General features: G+C 47.7%; 1 protein-coding gene across 1 annotated transcript in view; it reads left to right on the top strand.

The window, feature by feature from the left end:
* Nucleotides 1–19,274, top strand: part of COL5A1 (collagen type V alpha 1 chain) — a 325,021-nt gene that overhangs the window by 225,650 nt on the left and 80,097 nt on the right. Inside the window, exons 27-31 of the mRNA XM_056859974.1 lie at nucleotides 1,736–1,789; nucleotides 10,961–11,005; nucleotides 14,212–14,265; nucleotides 15,927–16,034; nucleotides 16,506–16,559. Coding sequence (XP_056715952.1) covers nucleotides 1,736–1,789; nucleotides 10,961–11,005; nucleotides 14,212–14,265; nucleotides 15,927–16,034; nucleotides 16,506–16,559 — 315 coding nt within the window. The remainder of the gene's footprint in view (nucleotides 1–1,735; nucleotides 1,790–10,960; nucleotides 11,006–14,211; nucleotides 14,266–15,926; nucleotides 16,035–16,505; nucleotides 16,560–19,274) is intronic.

Raw genomic sequence — 19,274 nt, 5'->3', positions numbered from 1 at the left:
AGGATCAGACAATTTCAGCTGAGCTGGGCTTGTCAGTGCTGAGGACAAACAGAAAGCTAGTAAAGGAAGAAGAGGCTCTTTTCTCTGGTGCTCTGTTTCCAGTATCAAGCAAGCCAGCCGGGTGCCCCAGGTGGACTGCACGCGCCCCCCCCTTCTTGCCCCCAGCACGTGGCTTTCTGAGGTCGACTGCCTCTGAACGTAGGCCAGTTAAACTCCATTGATTTTAGGCCTCTCCTTCATGAATTTTTCATAATTCACTGTGCTCCTCCCAATCCGTGTATGCCCGTCCACTTTTGTCAGGGTTAAAGAGGTCTTGCAGGTTGTTATTTAGTTTCATAGACTTACAGAACCTGTTTAAGCAGAGGTCTCAGACGAAATGTCTGCTAATGCCACAGGAAGCAGTTTGGTCTTCTTCTTTTGGTTCTTCTTATAGGAAGAAGCTGCTTTTCAGCATCTTTATCCTCAAAGTATCTAACAGTAAAATGCAGAAACCCCTACAACTACAGAATTGCAAATAATTAGCTGTAGTAGATTTATTTATTGGTAAAATATAATGCCCAAGGTTAACTGCTGTCTGCCTCCAGCCTTACAGATGTCTGTGAGAGCTGTGGTCACAGAACTATTCCGCCACTGATTTAGGAATTACATTTTGAAATTGTACAACAAACACGGCAGATTGAATTCAGTATGAAAAATAAATCAAAACTCAGTAGCCATGTTGAACCCTAAATTTTTTTGCAGAAGTAGCAGCCTAATTATTTGGTTCAGATCCTCAGATGCCCCTGGGTAGGGTGTGTGCTTCCAAAGCAATGTAGAACAAGGGGAGGGGGGAGCTGATGTAATCCGGACGGCGGTTTGCTTCAATATTACAACAGCCGGGGAATGAGGTCTTGCCGACTGCTTTGGGGAGTGCTGTGCCTTGTGCTCGAGCTGAAGGAGTGAGCCGAGGCCGCACAGCAAAGCCAGCAGCGAGTCTCCCACCAGAAGGATCAGCAGCTTTGGAAACCCACCTGTAGCTTGAACTGCCCCTCAGAGAGTGGACGAGAGCCCAGGGGTCCTTGTGTCCAGCCTGCAGAACCGGTGACCTTGGCCCTCCCACCCTCCCGTTCCACCATGTATGATAATCCTTCGGGGGCTTGAGGGCCTTCCTGGACCCGCAAAATCAGGGCATCATCAAGTCAGTGATGGCAGGCTGAGGTGAGCTTGGTGGGTCAGTGTTGTGCACACCTGCCGGATATTAGCACTCACTGAGGCAGTTCAGAACATACTGACGGGGCATCTGCTGTAGAAGCCAGATTGAGAAGCACCACTTCCTGACTGGCGGACTGTGTGTGTGTGGTGTGTGCGCACGCGCAGTCACTGTTTGGCTAAGGAGCCATAGTTCCATGTCCAAGTTCCAGAAGGCGCAGGTGCCCCATTCTTGTCTCTATCCCTCCTCCAGTGTGTGAACCCCCCCCCATTTTCAACAGCTAAATTTGGCCATCGCCAAAGCAGATCAATGCACATTTCTGCAGACCTCCTAGCCTTGCCTCATTCTGTGTGAAGAAGACATCTGCCTTGCTGGGCCCCTCACAACTGCCCTAAAGGGGGTGGAGCCACAGATCTTGCCCCCCTGCTCCGGGGTTGACCCCCACAGCCACCTCCACCTACCCTTACATGACTCCATCAGTGAGCATTTCCACCAAGAGAATTTCCTGTTTGCAGCATCCGAATGCTTATTTCCTTTTGATTGCAGGGTCCGGCTGGCCCTCAGGGCCCCATCGGTTATCCTGGCCCTCGCGGTGTCAAGGTAAGAGGACTGGGTCTTTAGGTTCTGCTGAAGAGAACAGTGTCGTTGGAGTATAATGAAAGCAAACCTTCCCCCCCTCCCAACAGGGAAATATGGAGGTTTCAGTGAATGCTGAAATAAATTTTGGGGTGTGATTTGGGCATGCCTGTTGGAACGGTTCCCCCCCCCATCATGTGACATGACAACCGGCCCTGCAGAGCTCTGCGGGAGCCACGGAGAGTCATTTGCTTACATAGTTCAATGTTTTCTGCTGCTTATGGGGTCTCCTTACATACATAGACTGGATTTACAAAGACCAGTCAGCAGAGTCTTTCTGGGTTAGACACACCGGGGCCATTCGGCTGCTTCTTTGTTGCTTACGAGCAGGCCAGGAAGGCAGGTTCCTGCTGTTGTTGTTTATACTGATACAGATACACTGCCCATGAACACAGAGTTTCCATTAAGTATCGAAGCTAACAGTAATTGATAAACCGATCTCCCCCAAATTTGCCCAGTCATTTTTAAGCTGTTTAAGTCAGCTGCCATTATCATGTCTTGTGGCAAGGAGTTCCATAACTTGACTGTGTATTGTGTGAAGAACAGCTTCTTTTTGTCGGTCCTTAGTCTCCCACCAGCACGCTTCAGTGCATTGGAGATTGCTGTGGATCTGTTTTCTCCACACCATTTGGAATACTATAAACTTGTGTCTTGCAGCCCCAAAAGCATCATTCTTTTCTATGGAAATTAAATGAGATTTGTTTTCGCTGACTTTTCCATTTTTTAAAGTCACGCGAGAGCACGGCTGCCCCTTTGCTGGCCCACGGAAGGGAACAGTCTCCTGCTGTGCAAACCTGCTGGTCCTGCCCCTCCCTGCTTGACGCTTTGCACAAACGCTATCCACCAGTGGCAGAGTTTCACCCACACGCAGGAGGTGCCGTGGATTCCTGCTCTGAACTGTTCTGGCACGTTGGATCCGAGGTCTCCTCCCTTGTCATTCGAGGCCTGGTACACCCTTTGCTTCATTTAGTTCTTTCTTCCATCGGGACTAACTGTGAAAAAGGACTCCGGGAGTTAAAATGTCATTTGCAAGAAGAGTGGCAAGACATGCATGGCGGTGTGTTCCTCTTGGGCTGGGATTGGGAAAGAGAGGGATGGGGTAGAGGGCTCAAGCCTCTGTGGGAGCTGCACCCCCTGAACTAGAATCCCAGATGATGTGGGAGAACTGAGGGTGGCTCAGGTGATGCACCCGTGCACAAAGCCAGGTGGGTGTTTTTCTGTCTCTTCCATGGGTGTGGGAACTAGGGCGTAAAGGGCAAGACTCAACGCCAGTGCTGTTCTGAGCCTGTCCTAGAGAGACTGGGGCTGCACGGGGTGGGGTGGAGGGGCAGAGGGAAGTTCTGGCAGTGGAGCTCCCCGTGCAGCCTCCTCAGGGGCCAGTTCTGGAGCAGTTGGGCCAGGCTCATCTACCCTGCAGGGGTCTCCCCCCCAGCCCATGTCTCTGGCTCCTCAGGCTCTTCCTGACGGTGTCGGAGTCAGAGTCCCGAGGAGGCTCAATGGGGGGGGGGTCATGGCAGAACCCACCCAAGTGGCACTGGATGTCAGCCCCATGTTTGTCAGGGGGCAGGGCAGTACCAGGATTGTTTTCTGCCTCCGTCTCTGGATTGTCTTGGGCCTGTGTAGAGCACAGTAGTCACAGGGGTCTCACAGGTAGCCACTAATTGGCTCCTGTTTGCGAGTAAGGGAGGGAGACTTGCCTGTGTAGAGTCACCAGGTGCACTTCCATCCTTCTCCGCTCCTTTTTGGCTGCCGGAGGGCTCCTCAAAACAGGAGGTCCTGCGTGAGGCCTGTTGAAGTGGGCTGAAGCTCTTCTTCAGTTCAAGGGAGGCTTACGGAAGAGAACTGCCTGGGGGCTTATTGGGCCTGGGGTGTGCTATGTAAGGATTACCATTTTGGTTCCGCATTGGAAAGTCATGAAGAACATGATCATTGTTTTAATTAAATATGGGCAGAATTGCAATCATTCTGGAAAGCTGGGTTGGGAAAATATTCCATTTTAATAAATATGGGAACAACACTACCAATATAGTGAAAATGGTAATCATGCCCTTTCTGAACATAACAAAGGGAATTAAAGCTATGATTTTGGAATTCCCCCCCCCTCCTCGGAAGCAGCAAGGAGGGAGGGAGAGGACATGTGTGCCAGCCCCCCTTTCTTGTTCAACTTGTCTCAGCTGGTTCGTGGCTCACGAAAAAAAGTGATCCTTTTAAAGCCGAAAGGGCCACTGTGCCACAGACGCTCCCTCCTCCCTCGCGGCTGGGGTTGCCAGCTCTGGTTTGGGAAATACTTGGAGATTTTGGGGATGGAAGGTGGGGTTTGGGGAGGGAGATAATGCCAGGGAGTCCACCTTCCAAAGTGACCATCTTCTCCAGATGAACTGATCTCTGTCACCTGGAGATCAATCGTGATAGCGGGAGACTGCCAGCCACCACCTGGAGGCTTTCAGTATAGGAGTAGCTGTAACTAATACCAACAAAATTGTGGCTATATATTAACAGTATGTGGTAATATACCCACCAACATCACATATTATCAACAAACACATGTATTTATTTCTTACACACATAGAATTTTAAACAAAAACATATATTCAACATTTCCTATAGAAGGTAAGTATTGTATTAATTCAATATAATTAAAATGTCCTTTATGATGTATTTCTTTTCTTTTGCAGCAGCTGATTGGTTGAAGGAGAAAACGATCGTTTCAAGGCACAAGGGCCAATTTTTCTTCAGTTCTTCCTATATGATACAATAAATAAAGCTCTTTGATAGTCATAAATATCTTAAAAATTATTCCATATCAAAACTGCAATAAATAACAATTCCAACACTCTCAGCATTAAATATACATAAAAATTCCATCATATACTTACAAAAATACGTTGATAATATGTGATGTTGGTGGGTATATTACCACATACTGTTAATATATAGCCACAATTTTGTTGGTATTAGTTACAGCTACTCCTATACTGAATTTCTCATCTCAAGATAAGTGTATAGAGGTGTCTAATTTGTTTTCCACTATTGTGTGGCACTATGGCGAATTTCATGGATACATTCTCTTTCAGTATGGCGGAACGTGATCGTATATTGCAAGACTTACCTAGTATATGTGACTTCAATGCTGATAAAGATGAAATTGATGTATCGGCACTTTTTTATGCCCATAAAAAACTGACTCGCACAGAGTTACATGCTGCTGTGCTCTCTGACTATGTCGTGCTAATATCATCCCTAGAGGGCTTAGGATGAACAAGATTCCTACATTGTTTAGGGGCAATAAGGAATTTAAGGATAAATGGATTGCAATATTGAACCGATGTTCGGTAGATTTAATGCTGCTCATTATCGAACAGGCTAAGAAAGAAGCAGCTAATATCAAAGTTGATACACAGAAAATGAGAATCAATATAGAAAAAGAAGTCAGTCCAGATAATTACAAGAAACAAATGGAAAAATTGGAATCAGAAATTAATAAATTTGCAGAGGAAATTAAGGAGTTTAAGGCCAAAAAATTTAGAAGAGATAAAGAGGATTATGCCAACAAGAGAGTATACCCATGGTACTACTCGGAGGAAAGTTTCAATTTAAAAACAGGAAGAAATGGAAGAAATAGACAAAATAGACAGAGATCATATAGGAAAGATGATCAGTTTAGTGAGGGCGACTCAAATAGTGACTCCATGACCAGCTCGGGATCGAGCTATGGATTAAGATCGAGAGATGGACAAACTCGTTTTTTCGAGAAGCGCCCGTATCGCAAAAAGACCACTTAGTGGTCAACTTATCTTCTAGGACCTTGACTTCCATTGAGGAAAGAGTCCTGAGTTACGGTTTAAACTTCGTGCCGACACCAAACTACTCTTCCTTTCAAACCCGAGTAGACATGTTTAAAATGCTTAGACTTGTGAAAATAAAAGATCATTTCAAAAACCATAACTCTCTTATGACTCCCTTTCGCCCCAAATCAAGATTTATTCCAAATACAAGCAACCCTATGATAACCGCCTTTCAGACTGCGGTTGATAGAGACATTGAGAAGTTGGAAGAAAAACCATATCCCGAAATATCAGAACTTAACTAATGCTGAGAGGACTGCCCTAGAGGGACTTGAGGCCGATAACAATTTGATTATACATCCCGCGGATAAAGGCGGAGCTATAGTCCTACAGGATAAAAAAGACTATGTGGATGAAATTATGAGACAGTTGGGACATAGTGAATACTATCAGAAAATTGGCAAAGATCCAACTAGTATGGTTTCCAATATAATAAGTAAAGCAATACAGGAGGCGTTACAGGAGGGTGACATTGACAATATTACAGCTGAATTCCTAAATAATAAGTATCCAAGAATGCCGGTCCTATACACGTTGCCAAAAATACATAAACCTGGGCGTATTCCACCTGGAAGACCCATAGTATCAGCATCACAGAGTGTTTTGGAACCGGTTGCGCAATATTTAGATTTCCATCTCAGGCAATTTGCCGTAGATACTGAATCCTTTATAAAGGACACCACCGACTTCATTAGGTACATTGAGAACACCCAATTACCGGGGGATTGCATTTTGGCTACGGTAGATGTCGTGTCATTGTACACGAATGTCCCTTTAAATGACACTCGCCACATTATTGCATCCTTATTAGAGTCCCGAATAGATCCCACACCATCTACTAAGTTCCTTATCTCCCTTGTTGACATTGTATTTAGTTACAACTTTTTCAGATTTGATAAACAACTGTATTTGCAAACTGGGGGTATTGCTATGGGGTCTCCGGTTGCCCCGACCGTTGCCAATATTTTCATGAACGATTTTGAGAAAAAATATATTTATGGCAACCACCCGTTTACAGAGCAGGTGTGGGGGTATCGACGGTATATAGATGATCTTTTATTCTTATTTTCCCCCGATATAGATTTCGATTCATTTTTAGACTGGCTCAATAGCTGTGCCAGTATCCAGTTTACTGGGAAATCGGATAAGGACCGTATTCCCTATCTGGATACAATGGTATATAAGGATAACAACAAACTGGCAGTGACTCTGTATAAAAAGGATACGGACAGGAATGCTCTTTTACATTTTCAATCCTTTCATCCCAGGCATATGAGGGAAAATTTACCCTACGGACAATTTTTGCGCATTAAACGCAACAATACCCGCTCACCGGACTACCAGCAACACGCAGCAGTTCTAGAAACTGCTTTGAAGGATAGGGGGTATCCCAGTAAAGTTATCCAAAAAGCCAGATGGAAGGCAAATAATGTGGATCGGGACACTTTAATTTATAGGAACTATAAGGATGGAGAAGGGGTGAAACCTTTAGCCTTCGCCTTACAGCATAGTCATTTATCAGCACAGATTGCAGGGATTGTAAAGAAGCATTGGCATTTATTGTCCGATATTCCCGGATGTGCAGCACCTCCAAAAATAGGCTTCAAAAAAACTAATTCATTGAAAGATAGGCTGGTTCATTCTGATATATACAGGGAGACTAAAAAACAATCTGTTGTGGGACATTTTAAATGTCATCAGTGCCTCGCTTGCAATTTGGCATTGGAGGTGAAGGAATTTAAAAGAACAGACTCAGATTTCAAATTCAAATTGCGCTCATTTTCTAATTGCAATACCAAATATTGTATTTATTGTCTCATTTGTCCCTGCCAACTTATTTATGTTGGCTCTAGCATACGGCCAATAAAAGCACGGATTTTAGAGCACAGATCTAGAATTAGGGCAGGATTAACTACAGCCCCGGTCGTCGACCATTTTTTAAAATTAAAACATAATGAGAATGAGCTAAGATTCTTCGTAATTTGGCGTCTACAAGGTAACAGATTCAATAGGAGTGACAACGAAAGAATCCTTAGATGGAAGGAAGCATACTTTATACATGTTCTGAATACCATGGCTCCTCATGGTTTAAACTTAGAGAACGATCTTTCATGCTTTCTGTAAATGTGCACTGGCACTTTAAGAATCTGGCTCACAGGCTATGTACATCAGCTGTATCAAGGAGCGAACACCGGAGACCTATTTAGGTAACTAGCTTGCATTATTGTAATAACGCCATTGGGATCGTTACCGGAGCGGACTGATTCCTCTCACTTACCCAGTGTGGGGACTTACCATATATTATATCCATAAATGGTTATTCGGCTGAAACCTGAAACTATGGATGATGATGAGTAATTGCATAGGACGTATTTTTGTAAATATATGATGGAATTTTTATGTATATTTAATGCTGAGAGTGTTGGAATTGTTATTTATTGCAGTTTTGATATGGAATAATTTTTAAGATATTTATGACTATCAAAGAGCTTTATTTATTGTATCATATAGGAAGAACTGAAGAAAAATTGGCCCTTGTGCCTTGAAACGATCGTTTTCTCCTTCAACCAATCAGCTGCTGCAAAAGAAAAGAAATACATCATAAAGGACATTTTAATTATATTGAATTAATACAATACTTACCTTCTATAGGAAATGTTGAATATATGTTTTTGTTTAAAATTCTATGTGTGTAAGAAATAAATACATGTGTTTGTTGATAATATGTGATGTTGGTGGGTATATTACCACATACTGTTAATATATAGCCACAATTTTGTTGGTATTAGTTACAGCTACTCCTATACTGAATTTCTCATCTCAAGATAAGTGTATAGAGGTGTCTAATTTGTTTTCCACCACCTGGAGGCTGGCAACCCTCCTCGCAGCTCCTGTTGCCTCCCCGGCATGGTTCCCAATCCTGACATTACCGAGAGTGGAAATATCAGAATTGGGAATCTTCAGGCTGGCCTTCTGCAAAACCAGATTTTGCCAATCCGATCCAATACCGGAGGCGGCATTTTGTCAGGTCAGCACTGTCCCATCACACTGCTGCCGACTGGCCCCATCTTGGTTAGTGGCAGGGCAGCTCCACTTGGATTCCCCGCCTCAAGCGCTGAACTGCCTTGGGCCTGCGTAGAGCTCAGTTGTCACCGCTGAGTATTGCAGAGGGAAGCAAACTCAGCCTAATGTTCCCTCAGAGAGTTTTGGGAGCAGTAAGATGGCAGTCCAAGCTCTGCTCACGACCTGAGTTCGATCTCGACGGAAGTTGGTTTCAGGTAGCCGGCTCAAGGTTGACTCAGCCTTCCATCCTTCCAAGGTCGGTAAAATGAGTACCCGGCTTGCTGGGGGTAAAAGGGAAAGATGACCGGAGAAGGCGCTGGCAAACCACCCCGTAAAACAAAGTCTGCCTAGTAAATGTCGGGATGTGACATCACCCCCATGGGTCAGGAATGACCCGGTGCTTTTGCACAGGGGACCTTTACCTTTTTAAGATGGATAAAAGCATTTTCCAAGCGCCAACGTGTTTGGATCCAAGCTGCGAGCAATCTGGTCAGGCAGGCCATGAGCTGAGCTTTGAGACCCTGCAGGCCCTTCCCAGAGGCTTCCTTGAGTCTCCAGGCAGGCCCTTCCCAGAGGGTCTTCAGCAAGTGGGGAGCGGCCATTCTCTGAGGGATGTGGGTGCGAGCCGCGGAGGGCTTTGTGCTCCAGAAATGGCGCCTTGAATTCAGCCTGCGTCTTCGGCTGTGGTTGTGTGTGGTCTTTCCTCAGAGACTGCTGTCTGCGCCTTGTGCCGGAGGAGAGCTGAATGCCTTGGAGGGAAGGGGGTGCTGTGGCTGGCTCACAGGGCCTGCGGTGTTTGGCCCCCGACTGGCGTGGGAAGGGTGCTCCGCTGAGTTCCTCCATCTCTGGCTGCAGGCGTGGCGTCCTCTCGCCACAAGAGGGTGCTCTGCTCACCCAGCCTCCCCAGCCCAGTTCTGACTGCGTGGTCGGTCGCCTTGGCCCTGCAAGCAGGGAGAGATTGCAAAGGAATACGCCGGCATACGGACGGACCGTGGGTCCTTTCTGCAGCCTTGCCATGGAATGTTCAAGGACATAGAAAAGATATACTTTGGCCATATTTCCTGGGGTCCTGACCCCTCCATTTGGAAAAGAATCAAGGGCCGCTTGTCTTCTACCTGTTTTGTCACTTAGGTGTCAAGTTGGTGGTTGTGTCATCCCCCCCCCCACCAACTGTTTATCTCACCCTTCCTCCCAAGGAGCTCAGGGTACTGTACACATCTCTCCCTTTAGTATCACAACAATCCCGTGAAGTAGGGTAGTCAGGGTGATGGTGATTGCCCAAAGTCATTCAAGAAAACAGTTTGGCCGAGCTCTTTCCAGTCCAGCAGTTTGTCCATTACCCCACAATTCGATGGTGAATTGATACACATGACATATGCAATTGTGTGCATGTGCACACACAGCATTTCCTTGCACTTTATCAAAACTCTTCTGCCTGCTCTTGAAATTCCTGAAATGTTTCGGCAGAGCAGGCTCCTCCAGATTTGCATTTCACTGTTCATTTCCTCCATGCCCCAAAATATATGAGTTTTACCAAAGGCCATTTAGGCTCCTTCGAAATCCCTCTGTTGTTTCTGTATGCAGGAACTTAAAAAAAAACAAACAAAAAAAAACCTCCAGTTTCACTCTAGGTGAAATTTGGTGGGAAAAGCCTGCTCTCAGCTGCTGGGGGAGACTGGATAAAGCCCCCCCCCCCCAGCCCTTCCTAGTGGGAGTGTTCAAAACCCTGGAAGGATCCATATGTTACAAATGTTTTGTGGCAGTAAAAAAATTGTGTGGTGCTGAAGTCTTCACTGGAAAATGTGCTGTCTTGTGCTTCGGAATGTGTGTTTTGGAGCCCCTGTTTAAATCCCCCCCTCCCCACATCCTGCCTTGCCTGTTTTGTGCTGTAGAAGCGAATGGCTGTTTTTCTTCCTCCCATCTTGGAAGGTTCAATGCTGCAGCATCACGAATGAATGACCCCTCTAATGAGGCAAGGTGAGGCGGTGGAGTGCCCTCCTCTGCCTTTGCCTTTTTTGCGTCACCCCTCCCCCTTCCCAGTGCCTCCCCCTCTGCCTCCCCCTCCACCCCTGCTGGTCCCAACTCCCAGGCGTCTTTCAGGGCAGCACAGCACACCGCAGGAACCAGCCCGCAGGGACCAGCAGGGACCCCAGTGGCCCTCCGCTCTGTCAGGTCATCATTGATAACCCTTGTAATTGCTTTCCATGTGTTTTTCCCCCCTACCAAGGGAGCAGATGGCATCCGTGGCTTGAAAGGGACCAAGGGCGAGAAGGTAAGGCAGCCAACTGGCACAGGGTTCATCTTTTGCAATGGAGGGTGTGGCTGTGGATCTTGCTCCATTCTTGGCCCTGTCACCAGGCCCTGTCAAACTTCAGCAAATGCACAGCGTTTCAGGCAATAGAAACTCCAATCCAGACAGTGCAGTGATTCAGAGGTTTATTCTGAACGTCAATGACTTCAGTAGAGACGAAGAAGGTTAGAATACAGAGCATTGGGACATTGCTATATTTATAGAACGGATACAATGGATGAGATTGAGTTACAACAATACAAAGGAAACAATGAGATTTCTTTCTCCCGGTAACGACTTCAGCAAACCAAGTACTGGATACTTAAGGGCAATCAGAGAAGGGGCTGGTGGAGTTCCTGGCATTGTGAGCGAGGCCGGTATCAGATGAAAGATTTACATGGGCGGGTCTCCATACAATTGTAGATCTTGTGGCTCGTGTGCAAAACAGGAGGGGAGGGGGGAGTGCACGGAAGGATCCATATTGTTTACAGAGGAACCATCTTGTTTGGCCCATGCTGCCAGAAACCCTATCTGACAGGCCCCTCCTGCCCTGTGGGGTTGCCTAGCAGAGCTGTAGCGCTCGAACAGCCTTTGGAGTGTGCAGAAATTCAACAGGTAATGCTTTCCTCATCACTACACCTCCATGCCTCCAAAAAGCTGCAACTTTTGACCAGCAAGTCTGTCCGGGAAGCCTTGCTCTGGAGTGAAGCCTTTCCACCTCATTGCTCTGGCCCAGTGGTAGACAGCCCTTACACGCATGCCAACAGCAGCAACCCAGCAACCAAGGCAGTGGCAGCACTGCTGGGACCAGTAGTGGGAAAGAAGGGGGTGGTAACGCTTTTGGCCCAAGCCTGCCCAGGCGGTACCTTTGGGGCCTTATTCTAGTTGTCTGTGCAGATACTACCCCTGTGGCCCCTTCCCCCACATTGTGTATGCCTGCTCACCAGTATCATATATCCGGGTCTTAGACTGTAGCTGAATAGATCCACAAAATGGTGTGTTTGGAGGGATTTCTTTAAAACTCCCCAAAATAATAGTGCCTGTGGTTTTAAGAAAAGAATGCCCACTGAGCTCTCACTCACCAGTTTGGAGGCTGCTAGGCAACAGTATTGATGAGCCTTCCAATCCTTGTTTTCTACAAATCAAAGCTATGGGGAGGGAGCAGAACTGGAGGCCAGAACAGCCCTCGAAAGTGTCCTGCCTCCTCCCTTGTCAGGTCCCTGATGGAGGAAGACTTGTCAGGGACAGGCCCAGCAGTGACCACCAGAAACATGCTAACCACGCCACTGGCCGGCAGCCACCACCCACCCGAGCCAGGCTTTTCCCAGAGAGAGGCTGCCGGGGGAGGGAAGGAGGGGATGTTGAAGATGGGGGAGAGGGCAGAGAAGGGTAGTTTGGCTGGTAGGTGGGAAGGAGAGAAGGAAGCAGGGAAAGGGGAGGGGTTATGGGGGCTTTCAGGGAAGGGAAAGAGGAAATAGTGGGGGAGGGGAAAATGAGATGCCCCCCTCAAGTCCTTGCTGGTCCCTCACTTGTCTTCATAGGTAGAGGTTGCATTTTTTCGGCATGTGGTCCCCAAAGGTTGCTACTTGCGGCTTCTGGCCTTTTGACACAAAGTGGCTTGTCTGCTCCTTGGGCCAGCAGCCTTCTTTTGACCAGAGCTGGGGGGTGGAGGCGGCCAGCAAGGCTTGTGGCCATCCCACAGGGCCAGTTTGGGCCAGAGTCCCGAGGGGCAGGGGCTGCACCTGGAGAGCAGGAGACGCAGGAGTCCAGAGCCCCTGTTTGCACTGCCGGAGTGGATGCGCAACATTCAGGTTGGGACAGTGGGAACAGCACGGAGTCCTGCGCGCTTCTTCTACGCTTGAATTCATCATGCCTGCAGGCTGAAGTGGCTTCCTTTTAAGCGCAGAATTGTCCTTTTCCAAATGCAGTCTTTGGAGATGTTACATATAGTCATTCCCCTCCATTTGATTCTTGTATTTGGGGAGCAAATCTGCTTTTAATCTCCTTTGTATAGTGAGTTTGTAAGCCCAATTAAATAAATAGATGTTTCTGATTCGCACCTTCTGGAAGCCGAGCTCGGAAGCTGGCCAGGGGAGTACTGAAGTGCATTAAACAGGACTGAAGTGCCGGAGGCAGGCCACTGCGGCAGCCATTCAAGAGCTGTGTTTAGAGGGAGTTTTGACAAGCCAGCACTCTGTATGTTGCCGGTAGATGGTTGTGTTCTCCCAGGGGAGGAGCAGAGGCTGTGCAATACTCTGGCCTTGTTCCAGCCTTAAATCTCTCTGCTTCCCTTTGTTCATACCCTGCAGTCCATCACTGGCAAAGCGGACAATTACAACCAAGGAGCCCGCTACAAGGGACCTTCCGAAACCCTCAGTGTTGTTTTTTGGTTACTGTGTCCACGTTTTAGCACCTGAAAGGCGCATTGCTTTAGGACTTGATATCCTATCGATTGGAATTCTGCAGTTAAACCTTTGCCGAGGGGAAGAAATATTAGCACCGTCCTTGAGTCTCTCAGAGAACGCTGGTGCAAAATGACCTCTGTGGAAATAAAACCAGTTATCTTTCAAAATAATGTCTTGCCGGTGCCAGCAAGTTCTTGTTATTTATATCGACTGAGCCAGTGGCTGAGGAAGAAGAGGAGGAGTGGGGAGGGGTGCTAAATTGGGGGTACAGCTTCCAAAAAAAGGCCCCCGTGCCGAAAAGCTTCTACTTCCTTCAACAAATGGAGCCTAAAGTAGCAGGAACTTCTCTCTAGGTTTTGATTTATTTTGGTGTGATTTTTTTGTTCTGTGGGGGCATTATTATACTTCTTTATCAGAGAACAAGGGGTTCTCTCCCATGAGAGTAACACATTGGGTGCTGTGGAATCTCATTTACTTCCCTCCCACCAGGGCACCATCCTGCTGAAAGGATAACTTTTAAATGGGTAGTGAAAGGTTTGGGGGGACCTTGCTTTAGGGCGTAGTTTTCCATCTGTGTTCCTGGGAACTCTGAGGTTTTGCCTTCGCTGAAAAGATCTGTTGCGACAGGCAGGTTTCTGCCATTCAGTGAACTGTCCCCAGCTCTGCACAGCCAGAGGGGTGCCCCTCTGTGGCCCCCTAGGGACTAGCACTCTTTCTGGGAGAAGGGAAAGGTGGCATCCCTCTCTTTGTAACGACTGTGGTTTCCCTCCTGTTCTCATTCAGGGTGAAGATGGCTTCCCTGGGTTCAAAGGCGACATGGGCGTGAAAGGAGATCGGGTGAGCATTCACAGGCTGGCTCTCCTTGGGGCTGCTTTATGGGACCAGGGTTTGATCTGAGGGCTGCTCTCCGGAGAGGAACCCCAGGGTGCTTTGGGGCTGAGAAAACCTGCACGAATTGCGCTTCCTCTCCCAGCTGCTTCTGGGTCTGCTGCGAGGGTGGGAGTCGTCTGCATGTCTACCTGAACACAGCCGTCACAATAGGCTGCTGCAGGGAATTCTGGAGCTGCCTCAGAGTTGCCTCAAAGGCAGGTTACAAATATTTTAAATGAATTAACTGACCATTGTGAGAGGAACTATTTCATCAGGGGATGGAATGGGAATGTTCACATTTGGAGAAAGGGGGGTATTAATTTCCTCCTATTCATTCCTGCCACATCATTTCCCTCAGGCTGTGTGGCTCTCTCTTTGGGAGACCAGGCCCCATGCTGGCCTGGACCTCTCTTTGGGGAATCTTGGAGGAAGCTAGGTCCATCAGAGCCTATTTGTCCTTCTCAGGAAGCTGTTGCTTGTGCCAGAACTGTCAGTTTCTGCAGAGAAAGGAACGTGCTCAATACAGAGTTGTACCTCAGGGAAATGAGCCTGTTTTTGCTAGATATCCATGCAACAGAAGATAGCCACCAACCCCATCTTCCAAAAAACTTCATGCTTTTTGGGTTAACTGAGGACCCTTGGGCATTCCTGCTTGTCTTTTTTTTGTAAGGGGGGCAGTTTTCCAGTTTTGTGCTTAGAAGACCATGTCTATTTGAAAATATCCCAGTGAGCCTCTTCCAACCATCTTCTCCCACACCATCTTAGCCTTCTCTTACAATATCTCCTGGAGGTTCATCATAGGCAAAAAAGAGAAATTCCTTGTGTTTAAGGCTGAAATTCTGCTCCTTGAAGAACAGAAGTGAGTGTTCCTAACAGGTTTCAAAAGGATAGTCGGGGCTGAGGGGAAAGGTCGCTGATGGTCTTGAAGAAGCAGCCAGACTCTCTGAGCACCACAGGGGAGTGCTCAGGGCAGCAGTGCCACGTTCAGCTTCCTGTGGCAGCTTTGCCAGGGCACGACCACAGGTGAAAGGCCCCGTTGCTCCCAAATGCTGGGGGTTGATCCTGCCAGCGCACCTGGCTGCTTTTGCAGAGCCCCCCACCCTTGACACACTTTTCTAGGTTTCCATCATAAGTGGGCCCTTGCTCTCTCGCTCTCGCTCTCTCTTCGCTTCCCACACAATTTCTCAGAGGTTTCATTAAATCAGGAACTGCCAGATTAGCCTCAAACTTTACTTCAGGTAAAATGAAGTAGTAATTTTAGCCCCAAATCTAGTCCTTCTTATTGGCTGTGGGGAACATCCTCCCCTCCCAGGACTGGTGAGAGAAACCCTTGACACAGTTTGTCTCAGCAACCTGCATGAATAAATGTTTCCCAGATAGAAGATCCCAAAGTGGATAAATAATATATGAACGTTCTGAAATGCCGCTCACCTTCTTTAAAACAGTTTGCATCCCTTAAAATTCTGTGTAAGTTTCACTGGAGTAGGAGCTTCCAAACTGGCCTTGAAATTTGCTTTAGTCTGGACTTTAGTGCCCACTGTATTTAATCATGCCCCTAAATAATGCCTTTCACTGTAATAAGGAGCGGCAGGCTGGAGAAGTTCATCTCATTTCCATTTCGTTAACAGGGTGAAATAGGCCCCCCTGGTCCGCGGGGCGAGGATGGACCTGAAGGCCCAAAAGGCCGTGGGGGACCCAATGGAGATCCTGGACCGTTAGGCCCTGCCGGAGAAAAGGTAAATACCCCCAAGCATGCCAGAGGATGTGCTGGGAAGCCCCCAGGAGTGCAGAATGGTCCGAATGTAGCCTGTCAGACCTGATCCTTTTCTTTCTTAGCCCGACATCTATTGCAAGTCAGGCCTCGTGGTGACTAGAGGTGTACAAAAAACCCCTTGAGAAATATATTCCTGTTCATTTGTGCTGTGGCAGACTAACCCCACCGTCCTTCTAGAATCGTCTCCCTGAGAAATGTTGCTGATTATATGGGAATGAGTTTATCATTGCTCATGAGGCCTGCAGCAGTGGTGCTTGAGATGGACTCTGGCATCTCAACCAAGCCCCATCACCAGTTTAAAGTCCTCCCCAAGCAAAAGGTCCACCCCCCCACCCCTGGTGCTCTTTTCAATGTAAATGCTAAGACTAACCCTGGAATTTGCTTTGGTGTGTTTATATCTTGTTTAAAAGGTTTTGGGGTTGTTTTTCTACAGGGGAAACTTGGAGTTCCTGGACTGCCAGGTTATCCTGGAAGACAAGGCCCCAAGGTAAGCTTTAAAAATTTAATTGAAATACATTTTCATTGGGGTGGGGGGATTGTCTTAGGTCCATCGTTTTTATTAGCCCTGGAAATTTTGGCAGAAAAGCTGCAGCCAGCACAGTGGATGTCCCAGCATACAAGTGATCTTACTTGTAGGCAGATGTCTGCAAGGGAAAGAGAAGGCGCTGTCCTCACTGCCAAATATTTTGGGAGGGAAATGAATGCTGCTTAGTTATGCCCAGAAGTCGCTGTCATCCAGTTATCTTGGGAGTGCTTTTGTAGTCGTGAGATGGCTGTGGAGACCAGCATAAGAGTGAACGTGACGGGGTCGCAGCCGAGGACCAAGGAGGGAGAGCTTTGCTTGGCGCTCCAAGGCTGAGGCTGCTGCCCCCACAGTTTTGAAAAAGCAGCAATAATAGGGCATCAATGAGAGATGTAGGTAGGCAGCAGTTACTGTGCAGGGCCAAAGGCCATTATACTTAGGACACACAAAAGGGAACATAGCCAAACTTCAGTAAAAAAAAAGAACATTAGAAAGCTAAAAACACATTATAAAAACCCATAAGCATCTTCCCTGTGTACAGATAAAGAATACAGCTGGATTCTTGTAGGTTATCCGGGCTGTGTGACCGTGGTCTTGGTATTTTCTTTCCTGATGTTTCGCCAGCAGCTGTGGCAGGCATCTTCAGAGGAGTAACAATGAAGGACAGTGTCTCTCAGTGTCAAGTGTGTAGGAAGAGTAATATATAGTCAGAAAGGGGTTGGGGTTGAGCTGAATCATTGTCCTGCAAAAAGTATCAAAGGAAATGTGCTAATCATTGCCCTGTAAGTATCAAGATAATGTGCTAATGAGGGTGTGGTATGTTAATATGGAACCATTGTATCCTGAAGTGATCTGTTAATGTGTGAAATCCAAAGCTAATCCGCATGGCTATTGTGGACTGTGTTAGTCTGGAGGTTTTCAGGACAGGAAGCCAAGCCTTATTCATTCTTAAACTTTCTTCTTTTCTGTTGTGCTGATGTTTATGAATTTCAATGGCTTCTCTGTGCAATCTGACAAAATAGTTGGTAGAATTGTCCAGTCTTTCAGTGTCTTGGAATAAGACCCTGTGTCCTGTTTGGGTCAGTCCATGTTCAGCCACTGCTGATTTCTCAGGTTGGCCAAGTCTGCAGTATCTTTTTCAAAAGTTTCTCCATCCTATCAGTGACTCCTTTAATAAATGGCAAGAATACCTTTCCTATGGGAGACTGTTTTTCCTGAGTTTTCTGATTTTTGTTTGGTTTAATGGCCCTTCTGATTTCATTTCTGGAATAGCCGTTTGCTAGCAGTGCGTGATTTAGGTGATTAATTTCTTCCTTGAGAAACTGTGGTTCACAAATCCGTCTTGCATGGACCATTAATGTTTTGATTATTCCTCTTTTCTGTCAGGGATGGTGGTTGGAGTTTTTGTGTAAGTAGCAATCTGTATGAGTTGGTTTCCGGTAGACCTTGTGACCTAACTGAAAGTATGTTTTACGGATGATAAGGGTATCAAGAAATGGGAGTTTACCCTTAATTTCCTTTTCCATGGTTTTTGTGTAAGTAGTAATCTGTATGAGTTGGTTTCTCAAGGAAGAAATTAATCATCTAAATCACGCATTGCTAGCAAACGGCTATTCCAGAAATGAAATCAGAAGGGCCATTAAACTTTTGAAAAAACATAACCTACAAACGGTGTTTAAACCCACCAAGAAAATACAACAGATGCTACGATCAGCAAAAGTCAAAAGGGACCCCCTCACCTCTGCAGGAGTATATCGTATACCTTGCAGTTGTGGACAAGTTTACATCGGGACCATAAAACGCAGCATACAAACAAGGATAAAAGAACATGAAAGATACTGCAGACTTGGCCAACCTGAGAAATCAGCAGTGGCTGAACATGGACTGACACAAACAGGACTGTGAGGTTCCGTCCTGTGGGCCCGGCCTCTTCATCCGCGCGGCCTGGCCTGTTTGACTCTGGGGGCGCTTCCCTGGCCTCAGGTTGGGTCGGATGAGGACTTTTCTCTCTCTCTCTCTCTCCTTCAAACCCACGGCCAGTCCCTGCTCCACTGAGCCCGAAGCTCCACAGCGGATTGCCCTCTCTTCCTCCTCGGCCTCCGCGTTCCTCCCCAGGTCATCTAGGCCAGGCCCTTCCCGGCTCCGCCCCTTCCTGAACCTCCCCACCTGTCCTGTTGAGGCTCCACCAATCGTCGCCCGCCTGCATCTCCGATCCGCCTTTGCTCTCAGCGGGGCCACAGCTCTGGCTCCGCTGTTCGGCGGCTCCTGCCCCGCCTCTCTCGCTCGTGTCCGCCTGTCTCCCCGTCCCTTCCTCACCTGGCTCTTTCTCTACCGGGGAAGGCTGCCGCGGGGCAGGGGGCCCAGGTGCGGCTCGCGGATGCGTTGCCTCTGGGGACCTCCCGCTGCTGGGCCGCGTGGCGGTGTCGCCCGGCTCTATCCCTCCCTGCCAGGCCGTTTGTCCCTCCGAGGGTTTCGCGGGCGGCGGAACAGCCGGCTCCACCCCCTCCCCGACCACGGCCGGCTGGCTTTCCCGCCCGGTAAGTGCGCTGCCGGGTAGTCCCGCTGCCGGGTCTTGCCCGGGCACGGGACAAGGACACAGGGTCTTGCCCGGGCGCAGGACACACTCCCCCCGATAAAGTTGGCACTTCTCGGTCCTCGTCTTCGAACACTCTGGATATG

Source organism: Euleptes europaea, chromosome 14 (assembly GCF_029931775.1).
Source record: "Euleptes europaea isolate rEulEur1 chromosome 14, rEulEur1.hap1, whole genome shotgun sequence".
NCBI lineage: Eukaryota > Metazoa > Chordata > Lepidosauria > Squamata > Sphaerodactylidae > Euleptes > Euleptes europaea.
This window is presented reverse-complemented; position numbering and strand designations above follow the sequence as displayed.